Raw genomic sequence first — 24,057 nt, 5'->3', positions numbered from 1 at the left:
TTTAAGGAACAGCTCATTTGGTGCTCACACTGATTCCACTAACAAAAAAAAAAAAAAAAAGTAAATTGTCTTTGTGCTGAAGCACAGATTGTGCATTTGAGCTCATTCTACCTTGTTGAGTGCCCCAGCTCCAGTGAGGATGATGTGAGAGTTGTCCACCTGGATAGTTCTCTGTCCAAGCCTCACCAGATAGGCTCCGATGCCGATGGCTCGACATGTGACCTGTGAGACAAGTGTCCTAAAATATCAGATATTTTCAAAGTAGCAACATGCCATCTTTAATAGAGCAAGAGCATTTGTATGACTTGACCCTTTTCACATTTTGCCATGTTCGCACCACAAACTTCAAAACATTTTCTTGGGATTTTATGTGATATACCAACACAGAAACACAACAAAAGGATACATATTTTAATTTTTTTTTACCAAATAAAAACCTAAAAAGTGTGATGTGTATTTGTATTTAGACCCTCTGAGTCAATACTTTGTAGAGTCACCTTTAGATGCATACAGTTGCATCATGGGATATGTTCACTTTAAGACATACACATGCTTTGATTTAAATTGCTCCACCGTCTCTCTGGCTGCAGGTTTAAATTACCTCGTCTCCCAAAGCATCAAGATGCCACTACTACCATTATCTTTCAACACCATTTAATTAATAATTAGTCCCTCTAGGAAGTTGAGATCGCAACTGTTAATACAAATTCAGTCATCATCACGACTCTTCCGCAAATTTGACCAGTCACAGTAGCATTTTTCTGTATTTCCGTCTTTTTTGACCAATCACTGCACCATGAATTTGGACCAGTCCCTTTAGCCCTACTCTAATTTACTTTCCTGTTTAAGGATATCTCTTGAAAGCCAAACCTGCAACATGAAATCATATATGATGCTAAACAGTTAAGAACCTTTTGAGGTGTTCTCTAGGACTTGCTTATACTGTGTGTGTACAGCTCATGTTAAGTTGAAATATCAATATTTGATTCTTCTTTTGCATGTTCACAACTGCACAGGACATGATTTTATTTGTCTTAAGGATGTCATTTCAAGAAGGAATGTGCAAATGTTAATTGCACTTTAAATTTTAGCTATGTTAAAAGCCTGCCTTTTTTTGGGAAGGTTATGTGCAGCAATTTAAACTTTTTTGTAAGATCATGTTATGGCAAAAATAAAGCTTTACAAATAACATTTGCAATTTTGATTGCAACATTTTGAAAAACATAACAAAATTAGTCATTTTTAGGCCACACCAATTAAAAAAAAAAAAGCATGACAATATCCTGTAGGGGCTGATTAACTAAATGACTTCTGAAAGTAATTGGCTGCACTGGATTTATTTCGGTACCAAGTGAAATGTTTGCCACACTTTTCAGATTTATACACATGGACATTTTACTTCCATTTTACATCTATATACCTTGTGTTTACCATCACATGAAATGCCAATGAAACCCACAAACGTTTGAGGTAGTAGTCAAGCCTTCGCTCAAGTTAAATGTGTATTCTTTAGTCTTACCAGGTTCATGGTGATGATCTCCTCATAAGCTAAAGAAGATTCTCCAGCAATCATTCCAGATCCCCTCAGGTTCTCCACACCAAGCCCCTCCTCCTTTCCAATAATGTCAGTGATCTTGTACCTGCACGACAGGATCTACAGTTTACATCCAAACCAAATGTGACCGGCAGACTTTGTGAATTTTACACAATTTCAACAGAACAATGCATACTTCTCGCATTCTTTAGCAGGATTTTGTTGTTATAAAAACAAAACAAAACAAAAAAAAAAACAACAATAACAAATATTACCTTGATTCTCCTTCGTCTTCCACATGTTCACAATGTACAGAATTAAGAGCTGAGACCTTTTTATAGTCCTGAGGTGTGAGGTACAGATACTTGAAACCCTGCAGAGAATATAGAACTCATAATAAATTAAACATAAATACACAGAAATGTTGATAGAAAATAATATGGATTTTTGAAATGAAGCTGTGGAAATACAGATAACTTTTCCCCTTATAAAAACAGAAAAATCTTGTAAGAAGAAGAAAACTACATTTGTTTTTGCAAATAAATAATACTCTCCGCAGATTACCCATCGATTTTAAAAACATCCAACAACCCTGAGTTGGTTTATGATGCCTGAAACATTTCCTGACCTTGTATGGATCAGCTGGATCCTGCCAGGCCACGTGGAACATGTGTCGGATCTCCTCCGCCAGGCCGATGCGGGCGCCGCTGTTTGCTGCGATGTAGATGCGAGGGATGCCGCTCTCCCTCGCCATCTCGGAAGCTCGCAGAAACAGAACGTCCTCCTGAGGTCCAAATGAGCCTATCTTGTGAGTGATATCATTGCTTATGACTATGATCTCACGTCCTGCTGGATACTCGGGGGTTCGCAGAATCATCCGCCACGCCACCATGCCAATCTGCACAGACAAATAGACAATTTAGAGTGATAAAGGGGGGAAAAAAAAAAAACATTTTATAAATACAAAATTTTTAGATTTGTTTTAAAACTGATTAAAAACGAAGCTACAAGACTGGATACAGGATTTTATATAAACTGTTTATATTTGTTTTTGGTGTTTTTGCTTGATATAAATGTAATCATCTGAAAAAGTTCTGACTTTATAGACTAAAATCCTGAGCTTTGCAGGGAAGAAAGTGCGTGACAACAACTCAAACATACAGCCAAAGCAACAGAGACACCTACAGAGGAAATCATGAATTACATACTTAAAAATATATACATGTCAAAATATTGACAGAAAAGCTTCCGTTTTTATTGCATGTGTTCATCTAGGCAGCTTAACTCACTGACCTCATTTCCTCCTGGGAGTCTGTTCATCTGCACCAGCTGACCCTGTGCATCCAGAACCAGCTCGGTGAAGGTGAGGAGATCAGGAGGAGGTGGGCATTCAGGTAGGAAAGCATAGGCCTGACTAGAGTTCCACAGCTTTTTCAAAGCCTAGGCGATATCAAAAAGACAGAAATGGACGTTAAGAAATAGGCAACATGTTTTAATACAAATCAAGTTTCTGTACAATACCTGTCTGAACATCTCAGGAAAGTCGTAGACATATGTGGTGCCCAAAGATTGAGCCTGGAAGCGCTTGGATTGTAACAGGTCCTTGGTCACATAAGGTGTATTGATTAGCATACCATGCAAGGGGCCTTGTTTGTCACCATACGCCTGGAACATAATCTGGAAAGACAAATTATAAAATTAGCCAATTTACTTATGCACTGTTGTCTTCAAATTTGGGATTAAAATGGAAAAAATAAAATAATTATTTTAATGATTATGGCATATCACAATACCACTGACATTACATTTGTAGTTAAATTCTCTTGCAACTATAAGCAGTAATCCTCTTTGATTTAAAGAAAAAGTAGAGATGCACCTATCAGAAATCCGATAATTTATAATAACTGATTTGGTAAAAGGTCCAACTCGTCAATTCCAGTTAAGTGTGAACAACAAAAAGAACTTCAAAGTTTCTTGTCTCTATGCATCACTGAAAATTCACAAGGGCAGTGGAATCCTACTTATTGGACTGAAGTAATTATATGGCTGGTCAATATGGCTGAAAAGTATTACGATAAGCATTTTATAGGATTTAGTAAGCTTTGTCTTCTTCCTATTCTTTTTTTAACTGGAAACTTTTGTTTCCTCAATTTATTAATTTTCTCCATTTTTCTTTTTCTTTGACATTTTACATGTTTGTAATAAATAAAGACTGTGTCATTTCATGCCAATCGATAATTTTAGATTTTTTTTTTTGTTTTAAATATCCAAAATACTTCCAAACTACTGACCATTCCTCTTTTATCAACAAGGTCCTCTTAAGCTGTTTTGCTCATTTTCTCCTTTCACTACACCAAGACGTTTTTGTTTTTACTATTTTTCTAAGCAGTACAGCTAGATTCAGAGCTGACGCGTTGAACCGGGCGCACGGTGTTCTGTCCGATCAGCATACATTGTCAGATAGTCATACGCTTAGCTCAGACATGTATACGCTGTCATTACCATATGATTTTATTTAATCAGCAACATAGAATCATGACGTAGATAATCATATACTTTGTTATTAACAACTGTATGGCATCCTGACTTAGCGGTTAAGTAGGTTAATGAATTTTACACGGGCGTGTGTTGTAGTTGACTGCAGCTGCAGCCAGACCTGCTTTAAATACACTTTGAAACCACGACAACGCACGTCTATCTATCTAGTTATCATACTATATCATATTATAAACAATTTAATGACTTATTTTCGTCATAACTTGTTGCGTATGCTGAACTGACAACTCCACTGACGGTCGGACTTCTTAATGCGCATGCGCGGGCATGCGTACTCGCTGCATGTATGCTACCAGACCACCTGTCTTGGCTCTCACGCGATCAACACAAACTTTCAAAAGCGCCCCACGGTGGCACAACATGAAACAACTTCCACTCCACATACTCCGCGTGCACTGTGGTGATGGTGATTTCAAGCTTACATTTTCTTTCAAGTCCTTAATTTCCCACAATTATAATAAACACTAGCAAGTTTGATGAGCTAGTCGAGCATCTGGAACCGTTTCTTCTCCACCAGGCACCGGCAAACTGTCGGTGCTGCACAGAGAGTAGCAGTCACGTAAAGCAGACTCTCAACATGGTCAGCTCGGTGTCGCAATTCTCAAACAGTTCGATGTGAACACAGTCCGACACCGAGTACACGTCCACAGTCTTAAGAAAAAAATACCTTTGAGAAAACGTTTCCGGCGGACGTTCGCTTCGGGACCTGGGGACGTTCTCTTTACGACTTCGGCTTGAGCACGTGCGGACGAGGAGTGAAGTATGCCGGAATATGTTGAGGGCAACATGAAACTGCTGCTGGCGTGTTACTTAGCAAATTGTTGCTAGGCAACCAAAGAACGAGTGAAGTCAGTTGATGCCACAAATCTTTTTTTAGCTAAGCCGTGAGAGGTTGAGCAGTTAAAGCCTTTCCTCTGGCTTCTGCCCACAACGAAGTGCGGTTCTGGATCAGAGTTTAGCGAAATTATACATTTTATCTTAGATCATATAGGTATTGATTATGTGTCTATCACCCAGCCCCACAATGCGTCTCTTATTCTGTAAAACAAAACAAACTGAGCAACTGATTGGCTGAAACAGGACAATATTCTCCTTTTTAAGGCTATGATATTCAAACTGTAAAAGACTGGTTCCTATTTAAATTTTACTGGTCTCTCTCATGAGTTTCTCCAATCTTCAGTTATAAAAACAAAATAGCAACCTCTCAGTCATGTAGAAGGAATGCATGAAGAAATCAATGGATGACCTTCCCCACACCCTCCAACCCCCCTAAAAAAAAAAAAAAAAAAAAAAAAAAATGGAAATGTGCACAAAAGCAAATGTTCTGTAATGGTTTAATATGGATTTTGCCTTTTTCTTTGTAACATGAAGTTAATGAATGAATCACAGGGATGGAAGGATGATGACCCAATGACTGGATGAATCAAGTCTTACCTCATCTGCTGCAGGAAGCAAAATAACACAAAAAATTGTCCACCAGGCAAAGGGCACAAAACCACAGAGGATCCCCTCTGGATTGTCACAAATCTTAAAAGTGACTTTTAAAATACATTTTTTTTAAATTCTTCACTCAAAAAGTGCAACCAGAACCAGAACTACCTAGAAATAATTTGTAGTCCCTTGCCCAAGACTGGACAATAAAAAGAGGATGAGATGGAAAATGGATGAGTGCCCCACCTGTCGATCTTTGGGCCCCACCTGTCCCGTTCGGGAGTCAGTGACCTCCTTGTACAGGCTGATATCCAGGTAGTAGCCTGACTCATTAGTTAGGAAGAGCCGGATGGGAATTTGCTTTCCCGTCGGAGTCAGGCGGATGTTGATTTTTAGTTCAGCTTGCAGGACGCGAAGCTTCCACAGACGGCTGCCATAGCGCATCACCATCGAGCGCACGGACTCCTCGATCTGATGTTTGTACGGAATTAAATTACTAAGCAGCAAATTCGATTATGATAATCTGTGCTGTGTGTCAAATGTTTCACAAACCTTTGATGGATCCATGATGACGGTAGGGACAAAGTTGAGGAAGATGTGGTTGCAGTCCGTCCTGACAGTTGTGTTGTTGAAAGCCACCTCCAGTTCATCCATGGCTTCCAGCAGAAGACGCTCTGCTTCATTGTGAAGGTATTCAAAGGAAGCTTCCTATTAAGTCAACAGAACAGCAGTTTGAATAAGATTAAGAAAAAAATCCTATATATTGTAAAATCATTTGGGAAAAGAGATGCACCAGCATCTCATTAATGCTGATGGTAGGAATGGGATGGTTTTTACTTTGACTGGCCCTGACATGGTGAATAGCCAGCAAGAAACTCAAAAATCAAATTATTTCCTGATTAAACAACACCCCACAACTAGATGCTACCAGGCCCACACCAACTCCCACTCTTTAGTGTGGAAGTTGTTGTGAAGGGCAGAATACAAAGTTAGATGTTATTTTTAAAGCACAAACTATTACAAATGAATGCCAAAGACAGTTAAAAAAGTCAACTTCATCTTCATGTCTTCATCTTAAAATATTAATGAAACCCTGTTTTATGGTGACACCCTTGCTACTAATATAAACAACACTTCATTATAGGTAGGCTAGAAAATTCATTCATAATTTAAATCTTGTTCTTATTATTCAGATTTTGATTATGTAGATGGGGGTGAGGGGGGGAGTATTCATCTTTTCTCACCTTTGTGACCAGATCGGAATGACGGATGATTGCCCGGACAAAGAATCGATAGTCGGTGACCTCTGTGCCCACCTCCACACGTGCTGCGCCCAGGTACAGGTGCATCTTGTGGTTGGCGCAGGGAATGGCGGTCAGTGCAAAGTTGCGCATGCGATTGAGCTCCAACTGGAAAGCCAACGCTGGCTCCAGGTGCCGATAGATCCTGTCTTCTTCAAACTGAGAGGAAAAGCAGAGAGACAAAACCAACAGTTGGCTCAAGAAAGTTTTGAAAAAGCTTCTTTCAACTCATATCTAAACACATTTTCTCTAGTTATAACATCTAACAGTCTTTTTAATAGGAGAAGTACCAGGAGAACATATTAGGACCGAGTTGATATAAGAGTAGAGAGACGCCTTGGAGCAACACAATGTATTAAGTAAATGAAATCCTGAACAATCTTAATCTCAGGAAGCAGCTAATGGGTGTCATTTCTCTTAAATGGGGAATATAATTAAAGAGTTCATTACTGTAATGAGTTTTAGTGGAGTGCAGTTGCACAGAAACTATCAGGCGTGCTGGACAAGACGAGTCATCACAGATTCAGAAAGAAAATAACTCAGGAGAGCTGAGGGAGTGGGAATGGGTGGTAAATCCGTTTTCTTTCCAAATATAATGTAAATGGAAGACTGTTAATCAGTTTAATGTTAGCAACTGATGATATTTAGCAAAGAGTGGACACTTTTTAGGACCCGTTTTAGGCCAACACCTACCTTATCTCTCGCCCGGAATGTGAAGAATTTTGGGAATTCTCTCTGTGAATAAAATTTTTGATAAAAACATACATTAGTAGAAGCATTCAAACTTAATAGCAGGTGAAAAGGCATAGTCTGGTTCTAGCTTTCACTACTCCGCAGCGAACAAGTCTGCTGTGTTCCTAATGCGGCGCATTGATGTTTTCTCGCTATAATTTATCAGCCAAACAATCAGAGTGTTCACAAAAGCAGCAAGTTATCATTGGTGCACTGACAAGCCACATATACATGCAGCACTTGCTATGCTGATGAATAAAATATCTTCTTCCCTCAGAGACATGTGATCTTCTGAATAATGCCTGGTAGCGCTGTTTGACACTATCAGATGAAGCGTCCCACTTGCCAAAACAATGCCTGGGCGATTGGAGATGCTCTTATCAACTCGCAGCCGACCTGATCATGAGAGAGCTGCAAACCTCCAAAGACATGATTTGGTGCCACGATTAAACATCGCTTCTACTTAACATTATAGATTTATAGAAAACATATATATTTTACAATGCGAGACCTAGGCATGAATATATACATCACATAGGATGGAAAACTAGCGGAATACCCTCTATGTAAGATGTGGCAGCTAGCGTGATTGGGCTCTTGTTATACCTCTACAAAAAGACAAATAAAAAAAAAAAACAGAGGTTGAAGACATGCAAATCTTTTCAAATTCAATCCAAATTGACAAACAAGAAGAGAAGGATACATGGTTTCCTTTTTATATAAATGTAGATTCATCAGCATAGATAGGAACCAACCAAAAGAGGTGGTTCTCTGCCAAGATGAAACCAAAAGTTTGGCCTACATGGAAACTTCTATACGAGACTGAAAACTTAAGACTGCATATAACCCTGAACACTACGTCCACCCCCATGAAGCACAGTGGTGGATGCATTATGCTGTGGAGATGCTTTTCATTAGCATATATATGGAAAGTGGTCAGAGTAGATGGAAAGACATAGTACTGGAAAAACGACAACTTGTCTATTACAGGAGACTATTTAATGATGAATGTTTATTAGAATCAAGTTAGATTTGACATTAACTTGATTTTTAGTACTCTCTTCCTCAATAAAGGTGAGCAAGAACAAACCAGACTTCACTTGTCTCTCAGTACTTACATGAAACCTTTGGTCCACCTCACAGTTGACTTGTTTTCTGAAATCCTACCATCAAAAATGAACAAAAGCGAGGCATGCAGAAAGATACAGAGAAAGAGAGAAGGGAAAAGAAGCTAAATTTCAAATTATTAGTGTAATTACCACAGTAATGCAGTTCAATATAATTGTTTATAAAATACAAATAATTGCAGAAAGAAACATGCAAGACTTAGTACAATTGTTATATTCTGTGAGATGCCATTAAAACTGCTCAATTGGTGACATGCGAAGAAGCAGACAGTGTACTTCATGGAAATCAAAATTCTTACCTTCTGAGCTACTAGGAATGTCAGTCTTCGGATGCCGTGTTCAAAGAGCAACGATTTCTGAAATAAAACAATTTCTAGTTATAACATCTAGCATTTTTCTGCATGAACATTTTTTTGGGGCATTTCAAATTCTACATGCTACTTTTGAAGTTGAGACAAAGACTTGTTCGTCAACAGAGCTAACCTTTGACTGGGTGAACTCCCGAAACATGGCTGCCAGGCCATCGTCGTCGATGTCGCTGTCCGTCTTTATCGCTACGTTCAGGATGTGGATAGGCTCTTCCTGGACACTCTGCATGATAAATTAAGCGGCATTTGTTTTGAATTACACAAATACCAATGTAAAGGTCAGTTACATGGCTGTGCTGGTCTCTAGTAATCACCTTGTTGTCCTCTTCACCGTACAGGACAGGGTTGCCTCCATCAGGGAACATTGGACTTGCAGGGGGCGAGTCAGAAAAGCAGCTCAGGACATCATTAATGTTCCTGCAAGGAAACAAGAATCATAAAATGTATTTTATAAATGTTTAATTTATTTTTTCTCAGTGATACCAGGGGTAGAACATTTTCTTACAAAAAAAAAAAGATTCTGACCTTGTAAACTCTTGGAAGGAGCGGAAAGAAACCATGGCTCCCATACGTTGACAGGGTGGTGTAAAAGACGTGTCCAGCAGGACATCACTTACACTGGCCACATGCATCATGCCGTAGTGATTCAGGTTGGATGAGAAGGACATCCTAATATGTAGACATAAGACAATGTTGAGGAAAAACTGCCAGTTTGGCAAAATTGAGGGTGAAGGTTATCCCGGTCCACCTTAAAAACCAACTCAGTTTTGATCCCTCTGTTTTCTGGCAGGTCTGTAAACCAAGTTACCATAATTTTAGAGATGCACTGAGAAATTGACTTGTGAATGGAATACGGTGAAAATCCAATATTTTTCTGTCCAGCAAACGCACCGCACTCTGGACACATTTACTGAGTGAAGAAGACTTTAATGCTGAAACAAGTCTGTGCTTCTACATTTTTCCCCACTTATAACATGGAAAAACATGTCCTCTTATAAGTGAAAAAAAAATGTTACTGAAACCAGAATTTTTCTTTTATCCATATTAAGGAATTCTTGACAAGCTCCTATATCTGGACTAGAAATTAGACAAAAATACTTGTTAAGATTTTGTGTTTTTGCGGTGTTATCATATTTAAAACTTGGATCGGTGCATCTCTAATTTCTATTACAGAAGAAGAAAGTCTCACATATGAGATACAAGGGACCTGAGTGGAAAAAAAAAGCAAGAACAATTATCTTTCATGTAATTAATGTAACTGATACAGGCCGTGTCAGTTACATTAAAGGCAAGAAAATATACTTCTCATGTGACAAAGAAAAGTTAGATCCACCAGAAAGACCCTTTAGATTGTTTCCTTTCATTTGGTTAGGTTGTTAGTCAGTAGGTGATAAGAATATTTCCCAGACGCTGCACCAACTGTGATCATTGAAGACATTCTTGAATCTAACCTTTCTTCAGATTCCAAATCTTTCTTCTCAGCATTCTCATCCTTAGCTTCACTATCCTGGGATTTAAGCTCCTGTGGTTTTGGTTCCTGTGCTTTAGCATCCCAGGTCTTAAGATAGTCCAGGATAGGAGTGGCCATTTTCCTGACAGGGCAGTTAGAGGTTTTAGTATTGGATATTCTTACTAGTACCTGTTATTTCTCCTATAACTTTCTTTGTTATATAACATTGCGGACCATCTAAGCAAGGACTTGAAGGATTTGCGTAATAGTTTGGATTAAACACAATCTCTAACACACAAGCGTAAAAACATTTGCACAAATAAAGGCCAACCACTCTGCACTAAAAAAATTGCACCAGTGTGTGCAAGTTTTTTTTTGTTGTTGTTGTTTTTTTTTGTTAAAATGGTATGTGGTTTCTACTTTATCATGCAGCTAGCTAATCTACAATCAGTTTATGCGATAAAAAAGAATGTTCACAATACCTGTTGAGAGTTGGGATGTTCCCTCTGCAATCAAACAACATTGATTACAATGTGGTTAGTGTCAAGCATCAGCAGAAGAAAACAGTCAAGGTTGAGAAATGTGTGTGGGAAATGTCACCCCCTGGGTGTATTACAATCTAATGTTAACAAAAGAATCAAAAATTGGAAAAACAAAAAACAAAAACACATATCCCACTTCCTGACTGCTCCTTTTTAAAACATGCATAATGAGATGCTAAAAACCTTCTTTTTCTCAGGAGATGATCCTTTAACACACTCATGCCGTTGTGTCATCTAAAATTAAGTGCCAAACATAAAGGTTAATTCAGCCATGTCAGGTAAATATCATGCAACAAAATGAGAATAGAATAGCACAAGCAGGACATCTACAAATACAACCAGCAAAATCAAAGGGCAAAACACAAAAAATATAAGCAACAAGGAGGGGGAGGAGCAAGCAAAAGTGTCAAAACATACAAAGCGAAAAATCAACCATCAAACCCAAAATCCAGCAAATCAAACATCTCTGTCATTAGAGTTTTTCTGTCATGTTTAACATAAACTATATTTGCTTTGGTTTCTAATTTTAATGGAAAATCAGCACGCTTAGAAGTCAAATATGTGAATTTAGTTGCTTTCAGACATCACAAAATGTAAACATTAAACCACTTTGTGAGAAAGGATGAGGATAAAGGACACAATGGATGGCACATGGATGAAATGTTCACAAATCACTAAGAAACCATTAATTATAAGAGATTATTTAAATTACCAAATATACAGTGTTCTTCACAAATATTTCAACCTCTTGACCTTTTTCGATTTTATCATATTCAAAACCACAAACTCCAATATATTTTGTCAGGATTTTATGTGATAAAATCCTACACAAAATAGTCTATAAATATGAAGCGAAAGGAAAATTTACAATTGCTTCATATTTTTATACAAATAAAAATCTGATCAAATTCACACCTATTCACCCTAGATGAAATCCAGTAAAGCTAACTGCTTAAAAAGGTCACATAATAATGTCCACTTTTACATAATTTACCCAAATTATGCAAAAGATATCAGTATCTAAAAGAGCAAATCTACCTAGCCTGTAGCTATAACTGAAGCAAAAAACGATTGTAAGGTTCAGGGGGACTTTATCGGTGCTACTTTGTTATATAAAAGCCCACCAAAAAAAATAAAAAATAAATAAAAAATCAAAGAACATAAGTATTTTGAAAGAAACTGTACTGTATATTTATAATCAAATACATCGTAGTGCTACTAAGTAAGAGCAAGGAAGTAGAAAAATAATCCACAACTTTTGGAGATCACACTGGCATGTGTTACCTGTTAGGATGTGAGGTGGGAAGCATGAACTGGAACTCTACCACACATGTGTTGTCCTTCAGCTGTCGATGCTGAACGCTGTTGAGTTCATAGGCGATGTACGCTCTCCGGACGTACACCTGAGTTCAACCAAGACGAAGCCACAGTATGTGAAGCGCCTGTAAGTTTGTTGCGTTACCGCTACAGGGAAACGTGCTGTCGGACTGAGCTCATTGTTCGTCTCACCTCGAGGGCAGCCATCCTGACCACCTGATTACTGTGGTAGAAGAAGTTGGGCAGAACATCAAAGATGGACGTTTCCGAAAGGATGAGTTTCTACGAAAGAAGGAAAAATGTTGTGTGTTAACCCGTTTTGTTGGCGCAACAATGGAAAGGACAACCATCTTGTTTGCTACCTACCTGCAGGTTCTCAATGCAGAACTGGTGCCCATACATATCAATGGCAGACAGGAAGATGGACTCCACCTGGTTGTGTCGTAGCTCATAGGAGGGAAGGTGGGACGCTATCAGAACCTGGGTGAGGAAGATTAATGGGGTCCTTCAGGCATGTGACACACCACAATACTTCTTTACTTATCTTATGACATCTTGCAACAGCATATACCTTCATGCAGTTTTACCCTGGGAATTTGTCTGCGGCTATAGAGTGTGAAGCATGTAATTATCCATCTATGTCTAAATTCATACTCATTAAAAACTCCTGTCACTGTGTTGTCTCTGCTGCTGTAGTAGGCCTTTAGTGACACCTAGTGGCGACGTAAGGCAATTGAAAAGTCCTGCTTTTTGCTCTCACACATTCAAATTCCTGTTTGCTGCTTTCAGAATTTTGCGTGCTGTTGCTGTAGAAAAAGGGGAGCTGAGGGCAACATCTGACCTGCCGAGCGCGCAGAGCCACCTTGGCGTTTGTTGTCTTGCTGAGTTGAGTGAGCTCAGTCAAAATGGTCATCAGCTCATCTGTCAGAGTGGGATCACGACCACATAGCTGATCCTAAACACACAGCGTTAAAACATAAATTAATAAAATGTACATCTCTAGCCAACCAAATTTCATGTGAATGCATTATGAAATGGTAAATAAACATTTTTATGCTACTTAATTTTTCTGAAAATACACATAAGGAAATAAAATAAATAGATTATATTCCATGTTTTTGGCCCTCGACATACAAAAAAAATAATAAAAAATACGGCAGATATTTATTTACAGCATTTATTTATTTGCATCCAGTGTTGCATTCATTTTTCACCAAGATCTTGTTTTAGTGATGGGAGAGTCTGATCAAAGATCTTTAAAACTGCAATATGTAATTTTTAAAATTTATTTCTTAAAACTGTCACTAGTCGTGAAGGAGACAGGTAAGCTATAGGGAACAAAACAAAAGAAAAAAAAAAAGAATCAAGCTCCTCCGCCTGCTTCTTGTGGTCCTATTGCCATTTGCAGAAATTTGCCGCTCCTGGTCAGAAACATCCAATCAGAGTCAGGAGTAGGGTCTTGGCACTTTTATCACACTTCTGTACTTGCTGCAGCTGTGCTAATTTTGGAAAAGCAACATACGGTAACAGGGAAGCTGATTATATGCCGTCATTGCTAGCCACGCTAACTAGCCTGCATACATACATAAAACATATTTTTGGCATTTGCATGGAAATGAAGTCTCGTGCTCCCTGAACCCAATGAATCCTGGCGTTGTCATCTTGGAATATGACCATGACATCAGGGAAGATCAATATGACAACACACAAATCTATTCACAGAAAGGCTGGACACTTACAATCAGCATAGTCACCAGCAGGTTCTTCTTGGTTACTTGTGCGTGGGAGAAAATGTAGTTGACGACATTGACCATGTCAACTTTGTTTTCCTCGCGAAGTGTAAACACGCACTTGTCGTAGTGTCCTGCAAAGAAACCGTCACACGGGGCAAATGAGATAAAAGTACTCCATCAAATGATAAGAGAAAGCCACTGCAACTCTTCAGAGGACATGGAAGAAAATTCAAATTGACTCAGTTGTGTGTCATCTCACCGTTCTGGAACTGGATCTCTACTTTCAGGTACTGTCTGAGCAAGTCCATCACCACTGCCTTCATGTGGCCTCGGATGCCACTGCGATACCTGATGGAGACGAACAAACAAGTACAGCCTTGCGTAAAAAAAACAAAAAACAAATTCAAGAGTATGTAACATATTAAGCTGTCGGATACATGGCTTACTTCTGCACCAGCTGGACGATGCTTTGAGTGTTCATGAAGAACACTTCTCTCTCTGACTTCTTGTTGAGAGTAGCAGCGTGGCTGTCCAGGATGTTTGCAATCTGGAAACGATGGAGTGAGTATTTACTGCAGCAGAGACTCAAAAACTAAAGACTTGTTTTCCTATAGATTAGGATTAATTTCAAAGCAGGAATTGCAGCAATGTGTACATAGTTAAGCTGGTGTGATAAATGTGTACCTGCTGGCTGGGAAACTGGCACAGCACAGACGTTATATTGCTGGCATACTGAGCCATCTCCTTCTTGATAGACTTCTCCACAGCAGGAGGGATCCGGCCTGAAACACTGGTCATGATGTCTTGAAGCTCAAGAAGGGGCAAGGAGGGGTCACGCATGGTTTTCATGAGCCTTTCCACCCACTCTTTCAGCTGGGAGACACACAAAGCACATTTTGGTTCGAATCTACAGTTGCGACAATTAATCTGAGCGTTCACTTGCATTTCCGCAAATTCTTACTTTAGCGCTGAAGAACGGCTCAGGAAGGCAGTACCCGTTCATGATGTGAGCGAGATGATCCAGAGTGTTGTGGAAGACCCTGTGAAGCTTCTCCCCTCTCAGAGCCACGGCCTGGGTTGAAGGAAGCGTCCCTGTGTAGAGCTCCGCCTGCAGGTAAGAAACGTATCAAAACGCACCCTGTTGTCATGACCACACGCAGTCTAAAAGATATTTTTGGATGCATGAATTTAAGACTCTTTAAGGATGCACGTGTTCTGCCGTTTGAACAATAATTAGTCAGAGTGGAAAAGGACCTCATGCACACATTTAAGCATGCTGGAGGGTTTGTAATTGTTATACTGTCCTGTTAGTTGTTTGCTAACCATGATGAAAACCTGGCCAAAGTCAGGTCTGTCTTTAAGTTTTCTAAAGACACAGCAGCATATTTGGGTCCTGACACACTGACACAGGGAGACGTCTCTTTTTTTTTATCAGATAATGGAGCTGTCATCTTTGTTGGCAGCATTGATTTACTGTCTCACTGATGTTCTGACTCCGGAATGATGTGTCAACACCTCAACAACCACTGTAGAATGTCTTCAATTTGCAGCAGAGTATAAATCTACACTCTTTAATCTGGACAGTTAATACATTCTAAACAAAATTGTTGACTTTGGTTTAAAAAAAACAACAAAAAAAAAACACACATTAATCCAAACTAAACAGACAGGTATTGCAAGCTTTGGAATTCTAAAATGCATGCTTGGGTATATTGCATCAGTCCAACCTGTTGCACTCTGGTGGGGTCATCCAGTTGCAGTTTGGCGATGACACAGCCAGGTTCCAACGCTGCTCCGGTCCTCTTCACATAATGAATACAACCAGATTCTGCAGCAGTGAGGGTCATTACCATCTTCATCACCTGAAATTCACAGAAACATTTACAGCTTGAAGTAGCTTCAGTCTTTCTTGGTTTCCTCATGCTTTGGATGGACACTTTACCTCTATTTCTGCAAAGCACTGTCCAGCAAACACATGTCCACCATCCTCTATCGAGTACTGAATGAGTTTTCCTGCTGAGGGGGATCGCAGCAGCGACGGATCATTTTCCTTTTCAAAAACACAAGTCTTGTTCCCGATCGTAATCCGATACCTAAGTAAGAAGAGACCCTTTACTTTATCATGTTTTAAATCTATAACATGCTGTATTTTCTTTAAAAATGAACAAGTGACTACTTAATGTCGTAAAAATAATAATTATGTACAGTCTTACCTATCCACCTCTTCCTTCATGTATGTAGTGTAGCTGCTTCCATCATAAGACAGCAAAAGACCTCCATCACTGAGACGATGAACGTCCACCTCCGCTAAAGAGCTGTTCATGATCACAACGTACGAGTTGGGAGACTGCCGTGTCACTTTCAGGACGTACTTTGTGCCTTCGTAGATCAGCTCCACGTCCACGGTGTTCTGTAGTGTGTGCGCTGGCAGCACTTGGCCCCTGATGAAAGAGGACAAAGGCTCGTCGTTTCCCCAACGAGAATGTTTCATTTCTTAAAAGTTCATTCCGGCTGTATCTATTTACCTTTCAAGAGAATGCAAAAAGTTGGAGACGCTGTTCCTCAGATTGACGTCTGCCACATGAAGAGCCCCGCTCACAATGCCAAGCATGGTATCAGGACGCTCGGCCTGCATGCAACAAGTTCTGTACTGCTCAGTCATGAAAATCTTAATCAGTGAATGCTAAGGAACTCAGTTTGACCAATATCTACGACACTGACGTGGGTTTATGTTTCAGCCCTGCGACTTGATTTATTTTCTGCACGACCAGTAGGTGGCGACGGCTTCATACCTGCATCTTCTCTGAAATGAGTCGGTCCAGCCAGCCTGTATCGATGCTGTTATGCTGAAAGCTCTCGGTCTCCAGCAGCTTAATGAGGTATTCGACTGTTGTTCTAAAGTCTCCTCTGATGGACAGCTCCTTGAGAGCAACCACCATGTTGCTGAGAAAAAAATCAAAATCCAAATCAGATTAGGAATGATTATACAGACGTTCTTTCCTTGCAATTAACCAAAACCCACCACACTTAAATGTGTGGTGGGTTATTTGCAATAAATATTTTTATTTATTGCAAATAAAAATAAGGTTAATTTTTCAACTGTGTGGAGACTAAACCATGTGCAATTACAGCTCCACATGTCGTAATGTTCTTTATTTTTATTAATCCAAAGGGAGCCTCTTACTAATTTGCTTAGCTAAATCCAAGTGGGGGGTGTCTTTTTAGCAGTGGTGGTGTTTTAATGTTAACTCACGAGATAGCTTCTTCACGATTCTCTCCCCAAGAGAAGCAGTGTCCAAACTGGGAGTCGGCAAACTCGTGCAGGCCTCCTGCTGCTGCGACGCTGAAGTAACCCCACACATTCTTGTTGCTCCGGAAGTTCAGCTCCTGCACCGTCCCGGAGCTTGGTTTGAAACCCTGCAATTGCACAGAGACATAAAAGACACACTATAATTTACCTTTAAAAGGCAAAATGTTCACAAACTGAAAACAACTAAAGAGGAGAAACTGCAGGTATTTGGTTGTGAGAAGAGAATCAGCGTCGTACCTCATCGGGGTTTTCGCTGGTGATGCGCGCCGCGATGACATGTCCCCGTGGGCACGGTGTGTTTGACAGAGACTCAAAGTCAATAGGAGTGTCTCCCCAAGGCTGGACTCCATAGAGCATCCGGATGTCTTTGATCCGATGAAGAGGAATCCCCATCGCAATCTGAACAAAAGTTCATGTTCATGCCAAATAATTAGCTTGGAAGACTATGACAGGTTCAATAAGTGAACTTTTTACATTTTGTCATGTTACAAACACAAACTTCGTCTGAATTTTGAAATTGACAAATTATTGCATAATTGTAAAGTGGGGGGTGAGGGGAAAGAAGTCATGATTTTCAAAATGTTTGAATCGAATCCAGTGTAAACTAATACAAAGTCACATAATTGAAACATGGCATCATCATGAACATCTTCAACAGGCTGGTCAGAGGTAATAAGAACATGGACGGTGCTAAATAAAAGGAAATCATGGAAGAGAGCAAGTTAGGAGCTGCAAAACTCTAGAGACAGAGGCAGAGGTTTAAAATAGAATAGAATGAAATAGAGATACCTTTTAATGTCCCACATTGGGGAAATCAAGGTGATTCACAATCATGCCTTTCCTTGTGTTGCACATCACACCGAATCAAAATAAACTACAAGTTTGGTGTCATATGACAAAAAGTGAAATGCTTGAAGAGATATGAATACTTTTCAAGGTACAGTGACCTGAATGATGCACATTAGCCTTTCCATAGCATGGATACGAGGATCAAATTTTCAGTTTACAAGACAATGTCAGTCATTTCCCAGTGGGACAGAGAGGGTGGTCACTCATCCTCCCACAAAGACACTCAATCAGCTCGACCAGAAAGCTTTCCCAGTCTTTCTGCTTCACTGCCTCTGACCTATTTATGCAGAACAGACCTCATGACCGAATGCTGCTACAACCCCTGGATCCGCCACACTGTCTCTGCAAATTGCCTGCTTTTTTTTTTTTTTTTCAGATGGTATCCAAGGAAACAAAGGGGGGGTGGGAAGGGAAGGGAGCATCAAAGCTGTGATAACAGGGGAGCATGCAAACTTGCAGGGTTTTTTTGCAAGACTTACTGACCTGCATTTGAGCAGCAGGCAAGTTGACATCAGCCACCATCTCAGTGCAGGGGTGCTCCACCTGCAGACGGGGGTTGAGCTCCAGGAAGTAGAAACTGCCGTCCTGGCTGTAGAGGTACTCCACAGTTCCTGCGCTGACGTAACCGACCATCTTAGCCAGCCGCACAGCGCACTGCGGAAAACATAAATAAGCAAAACAAATAAATTGAGGCTTAAATCCAATCATATTCATGCTTAAAAATCTCACAAGTTCAACTAAACCTTTTCCATATCCTCAAACACGTCCGAGGTGGCTATGGTGGCCGGAGCCTCCTCTATGATTTTCTGGTGACGGCGCTGCACAGAACAGTCTCTGCCGAATAAGGAAATGGCATTCCCATACTGATCCGCCAAAATCTGCACCTCTAAGTGACGGGCGTGCTTGGCTAGCTGCATGACAAAGATAGGCGATCCTGGAACTTCAGCCTGGACCTAGACAGCCGGAGGGAGAGTGTGATCCTGATTAGGTGAAACAAAACACCCGTCGGCTTAAAATTAGCCATGTAAATGAATGCTTACCTGTCTGAAGAGGTTAGGGAAGTCATCAGCGCAGTTGACTTTACGGATACCTTTTCCTCCACCGCCCTCTGAGGCTTTCACCATTATTGGATAGCCAATCTTCTCTGCGGCCTGGAAATAGGAGACGGGAGTTTTAATAAACCCTTTGACCACGCACTACCTCTGCACAGATAAAACGATGGTATGGTGTTCAAAACACGCTTACTTTGAGACCCTCTTCTACATCCTGGATGCAGCCGCACTCATACAGCTCGTTAGGTACATTGATGATTTTCTTCTTTTGATTGTTTTCTGACCATTCCACTGTCAGCCCTTAAAATATAAAGGCAAACAGCTAACGTGAAACCATAAACAGCCTTAAAACACCAGTAAGATACAGGGAAATGAGCTGAAAGAGTAGCAGTTCTTTTCCTGCAATCAGTGAAAAACATGTATAATCGTTGCAGGGTCACACTGTCAACACCCTTCAGTGTGGAAGATTTTACAAAGTGAAGAAAACTCAGTTCACTACTTTTAGAGTGAGCTAAAGAAAATCTTTTTAACAGTATAAAAAGGAATAAAATCATTTAGCTACCTGTTCCACTCCAGGGTAAAGTTGGAATTCCGGCAGTCTGAGCTACAATGGAAGAGGCAATCTTGTCTCCAAGAGCCCACATAGCTTGACTTGGAGGACCTAAAAAAAAAAAACCGTACACGTCAAGGAAATCCGAACAAACAAAAGTGGATGGAAAAATGTAGGAAAAATCAGAAACCCAAATCTCCTTTACCCATGAAAGCAATGCCATGCTTGTGAAGGAGCTCTGGGAGTTTTGGGTTCTCTGAGGCGTGACCCCATCCTGCCCACACAGCCTGCAACATGTAAATGAACAACAGTGACAAAAGAGACACAGCTAAAAGGAAAATCATTAGTTAAGTGTGAAAAAATAAAAATAAAAATCAGCACACTCATTGTACCTGAACAGGTATGCGCTTTGCAATGTCAAGAATGAGCTCGACATTGGCATAGTTGTTGTTGTTAGTTCCTCCAGGTACAGGCACGTAATGGTCAGCCATTTTGATGTATTCTGGGAAATACAAAATACCTGATTTGTGAAATAACTCAAAAGCACAAGTCAAACGAGTTGAATGCAAGCTACTTCCTGGTCGCTAACTGCACTCATTCCATTGCAAAAAGGTAACCATCAAGACTAGATGCAAAGATTACTGCTAAAACTGGATAACATGCATGTGTAAACATGCAAATCTGGTTCTTACTGAATCATTTTGTTGGACAGACATCAAATTCAGTGTTTAAGGAATCTGTCTACTAACTTCTTAATGATTCAAGGTTATAACCTATAACTACTGGGCTTCAACTATTGACTAGCTCCATCCATGTGAGCAAAAAAGAAAAAAAAAAAACACAACTAAGAGGATGCTGACCTGCATTGGCTTTCAGGTCTTCTGGGGTCACCATGACAACAAACCGAATTGCCCTTTCATTGCGGAACATCTCGTAGGCCCAGCGGCGGATGGAGCGCATGCATTTGACTGCAGCAATGCCGTTGTTGGCAATCAGCACCTGAATGAGCAAAAATATTTTGATAACTAAGGTTTATTTTGTCTGTGAGATGAAAACAAAGAAAGTGATGGAATGAAAATGTTGTACGTTTAAGTAGATTCTTTAAAAAGTTGTCATAGTGACTGAACTTTTTCACATTACGAGCAAAAACTTTAGAAGATTTTTGTTTGGATATCTGGCAGGTATGCCTAAAGTAACTGTGAGGAAAAGAAGCAATAGGTTGTTTTTTTTGTTTGTTTTTTTATAAGAGTATCACAGGTCAGTTCTGAGAATTTGTTAGATAAGGAAAGAATGCTACATAAAGACCAGCATGCAGTTGGTTACAAACCTAGTAGGTGACACAGCAAATATACAGAAGAAAAATACACAAACTGCGGTGTTAAGCAAACACTGCACATCTCTGTGAACAGACCATCCCTACATGTTGTGGTGGCAGCATTATGTTGTAGGGATGTTTTTAAAAGTCGGACATGTATTGGGCGATATTTACTTGTCCACAGCCATTTTTTTTTTTCTGATTGACAATGTCTCCAACACCCCAACATACCATTAACTGTACTAGGATCTTAAAAAAAATAAATAAATCAGATTGTAGAGAGATTGAAAAAAATCTAAACACATGGTATTGAAGAGATGCAAATTATTGACTGGTGAATTTAAATGTTTCACGGCTGAGACAAAGAATTTTTAGGGGGATAATGACAAAACAAGGAGGGCTTCTGAATGAAGCTCCCTGTCAAAATAAGAACCTAAATTTTATCCCTGCACATGCATTATATGCTTTATTTTTCTTACTTATACATGACAAACTGGAAACCAAGTGTCACATTTTCTTCCATTTCAAAACTTGGGGTTTCTTAGCATTGGTATATCAAAAAACAATCAAAACATAGTATAATACACTGAGATTTGTATAACATATGTAAAAGTTCAATTGTTCCAAGAGGCATGAAGACACTGAATAACTAGGTCTCAATTTTTTATTTTTTTAACAAGAGCACCAAATAACATGAATTACCTTCTCAATGACCTTGGTACCACCAAAGCGGGTGACAAATTCAGCAGGTGAAGCGACAGTGAAGTCCCGCTGAAGATCAATCCGCCTGCGATCTCTGCCTTGTTTCACCAAGTGGAGCCCTGACATGCTTGGTCTGTTTAAAAAAACAAAAACGCAAGAAATACACAAAATCATAAACTAATACAGGCAAATCCTCAGTGTGCGCCTTTTGGGTACAAAAGAAATCTGCTTAAAGCCCAGCAGGTAAGGGAGCACTCAGATCACCTCATTTTGATAAGAAACTTATCTGCGTTTGCAAATTGCTTGACTACTGTATCTCACACGTAATTGCTTCTAGGTGAGTTACACAAGCGCCTAGAAACGTCTGCGCTAAAAACCTGAAAAGCACTGGCAGGAAGGGAACACCAATGCGTCAGGGAAAGCATGACATGCAAAACAATAACTGGTATTCTTTTACCGGCATTAAAACACAGATGTGACAGCATGGGCTCAGCGAGATTTGTGAGTTTTAATAATCAGTCAGGCTAAGAGCTATGACAGATGCGTGGAGAATTGCTATCAGCTAGCGGGTGTGGCAGGACTGAGCTTGTACGGCTGGTTGCCTTTCTGTGGCCTGATCCTGACTGGTTGCATCACTGCAGCGGTAACGGCATGGGGTGAATGGGTTTCAGCTAGTTTGACAGTTCGAGGGATCCCCATCCAGTGTTTCCAGTTGCATTTCTACAACTATTTCTAGAGTTTTCATCCTGCTGGCTGTGAGTTTGAATACTATTTAGAAATAAGTCTTGAGTGAAAAACTGTGAGAAAAAAAATGATCTCAACAAAAAAAAAGATATATTCAGAAATTTTTTATTTAAGTTTTTGGCACTCTACTGTGATTATTATGGTATTTGGACTTGCACAAAGTCAAAAAAAGCTTTTGTCTTTTTTTTCAGCAAATGTCCATCGGTGCTGAGCATCTCCTTCTGACTCCTGCTTAAAAGATTTCTGTGTGTGAGTACTTTACATGTTTTCCAAACCCACACTCAGAAATCTTTGTGCCGTCTCCTGAAAAACCATGAATACACACAGACAGTGTACACACAGAAACCCATGTGCAAATATGGAGACCGCATTTTTTCACATTTACTGTAAAAAGGCCTTATGCACGAATGGAAAAGTACAGCTATGCTCTAACTCACACTGGACCACACACATTCATTCCAAGGGGAGAAAGAGTTATGAATGAAGACAAACCTAAGAAAAAGTCAAACATAAATTCAGATTTTGATGCTAACCTTAAATTGTGCATGATGCCGTCAACGGAATCGAAACTCATCTCATTTGTGCTGTCGGAGCTACAGGAAGACGGTGACAGTGATCTGATCTCCTTGTCCTCCAGCGACCCGTCTACCCTCCCGTGGATTTCATCCTCGGAGTTCTCCTCCGATATGGAGCCCACCAGGAAGTGAGACTGCAAGGCCCCGACGGCCGGGTTCTTCTTGGCGGCACCGTCCTGCTCTGCCATGGCCGGCCAACGCGAGCAGGCTGCAAATACTGAAGATGGGAAGCAGCGCAGAGGCAGAATGAGTTATAAAGGAGGGTCAGAGTTCATAACATATCGCATCACATCAAGCCGGAGCATGGTGCTGTTTGTTAAATTGCAAAAGCGGATTGCATGAACGTAACTTTTACTGATATTGCAACACTTGGGTAACAGAAAGTGACCCAGATTCTAAACAGTACCTAGAATGATACATTTTATTAAACACGCCACACTTGCATACAATGTATGTATAAAATGATTGCAATGCATTCAACAGTAGTTAGGAGACCAATTCAAACTAAATCAACTAAAACCTTGCCAATTAAGAATTGGCTTTTAAAACGTACAAAAGTGTGAAATGAACCTTAAAAAAATCTACAGTGGTACATATTCAAAACAGTTTTACATAAATACATAAAAAAATAAAACAAGCCCTTAATTTATGAGTTGGGTTCTACGTCACAAATACATACAAATTACCATTAAATACGCTTTTCCTCACGTGATAGTATAACCAACCACACACACACACACACACACACACACACATACCAACATAATAGCAAACTAAACATGTGGATATCTTAACGACGCTTAATGCAAGTAAATGTAATGCTAAACGCCTCAGTAACCTTTTAGGTTTATAAATTACCAAGTTTAACC

At 39.8% G+C, this 24,057-nt stretch overlaps 1 protein-coding gene across 8 annotated transcripts in view; it reads right to left on the bottom strand.

The window, feature by feature from the left end:
* acaca (acetyl-CoA carboxylase alpha) overlaps positions 1–24,057 on the bottom strand; it is a 37,879-nt gene that overhangs the window by 11,750 nt on the left and 2,072 nt on the right. Inside the window, exons 2-44 of one of the 8 annotated variants that reach the window (XM_007545918.2) lie at positions 23,147–23,405; positions 21,870–22,002; positions 20,713–20,851; positions 20,245–20,354; positions 20,058–20,139; positions 19,865–19,963; positions 19,496–19,602; positions 19,291–19,401; positions 18,994–19,203; positions 18,734–18,904; positions 17,639–17,800; positions 17,345–17,508; positions 16,884–17,034; positions 16,617–16,720; positions 16,305–16,532; positions 16,034–16,184; positions 15,819–15,953; positions 15,053–15,199; positions 14,776–14,964; positions 14,538–14,638; positions 14,351–14,439; positions 14,098–14,222; positions 13,200–13,313; positions 12,725–12,838; positions 12,551–12,640; positions 12,326–12,444; positions 10,982–11,005; positions 10,501–10,641; positions 9,575–9,718; positions 9,364–9,466; positions 9,165–9,272; positions 8,981–9,037; positions 8,673–8,717; positions 7,516–7,557; positions 6,766–6,981; positions 6,074–6,229; positions 5,768–5,992; positions 3,056–3,211; positions 2,828–2,974; positions 2,163–2,432; positions 1,810–1,907; positions 1,520–1,640; positions 112–222 (exon numbers count right to left, since the gene is read on the bottom strand). In XM_007545918.2, coding sequence (XP_007545980.1) covers positions 112–222; positions 1,520–1,640; positions 1,810–1,907; positions 2,163–2,432; positions 2,828–2,974; positions 3,056–3,211; positions 5,768–5,992; positions 6,074–6,229; positions 6,766–6,981; positions 7,516–7,557; positions 8,673–8,717; positions 8,981–9,037; positions 9,165–9,272; positions 9,364–9,466; positions 9,575–9,718; positions 10,501–10,641; positions 10,982–11,005; positions 12,326–12,444; positions 12,551–12,640; positions 12,725–12,838; positions 13,200–13,313; positions 14,098–14,222; positions 14,351–14,439; positions 14,538–14,638; positions 14,776–14,964; positions 15,053–15,199; positions 15,819–15,953; positions 16,034–16,184; positions 16,305–16,532; positions 16,617–16,720; positions 16,884–17,034; positions 17,345–17,508; positions 17,639–17,800; positions 18,734–18,904; positions 18,994–19,203; positions 19,291–19,401; positions 19,496–19,602; positions 19,865–19,963; positions 20,058–20,139; positions 20,245–20,354; positions 20,713–20,851; positions 21,870–22,002; positions 23,147–23,376 — 5,739 coding nt within the window. In that variant the 5' untranslated portion in view covers positions 23,377–23,405. The remainder of the gene's footprint in view (positions 1–111; positions 223–1,519; positions 1,641–1,809; positions 1,908–2,162; positions 2,433–2,827; positions 2,975–3,055; positions 3,212–5,767; positions 5,993–6,073; positions 6,230–6,765; positions 6,982–7,515; positions 7,558–8,672; positions 8,718–8,980; positions 9,038–9,164; positions 9,273–9,363; positions 9,467–9,574; positions 9,719–10,500; positions 10,642–10,981; positions 11,006–12,325; positions 12,445–12,550; positions 12,641–12,724; positions 12,839–13,199; positions 13,314–14,097; positions 14,223–14,350; positions 14,440–14,537; positions 14,639–14,775; positions 14,965–15,052; positions 15,200–15,818; positions 15,954–16,033; positions 16,185–16,304; positions 16,533–16,616; positions 16,721–16,883; positions 17,035–17,344; positions 17,509–17,638; positions 17,801–18,733; positions 18,905–18,993; positions 19,204–19,290; positions 19,402–19,495; positions 19,603–19,864; positions 19,964–20,057; positions 20,140–20,244; positions 20,355–20,712; positions 20,852–21,869; positions 22,003–23,146; positions 23,406–24,057) is intronic. The other 7 variants (XM_016668311.1, XM_016668313.1, XM_007545920.2 and 4 more) reach the window with 7 other exon arrangements.

This window comes from Poecilia formosa, unplaced genomic scaffold (genome assembly GCF_000485575.1).
Source record: "Poecilia formosa unplaced genomic scaffold, Poecilia_formosa-5.1.2 Scaffold14, whole genome shotgun sequence".
Classification (NCBI taxonomy): domain Eukaryota; kingdom Metazoa; phylum Chordata; class Actinopteri; order Cyprinodontiformes; family Poeciliidae; genus Poecilia; species Poecilia formosa.
This window is presented reverse-complemented; position numbering and strand designations above follow the sequence as displayed.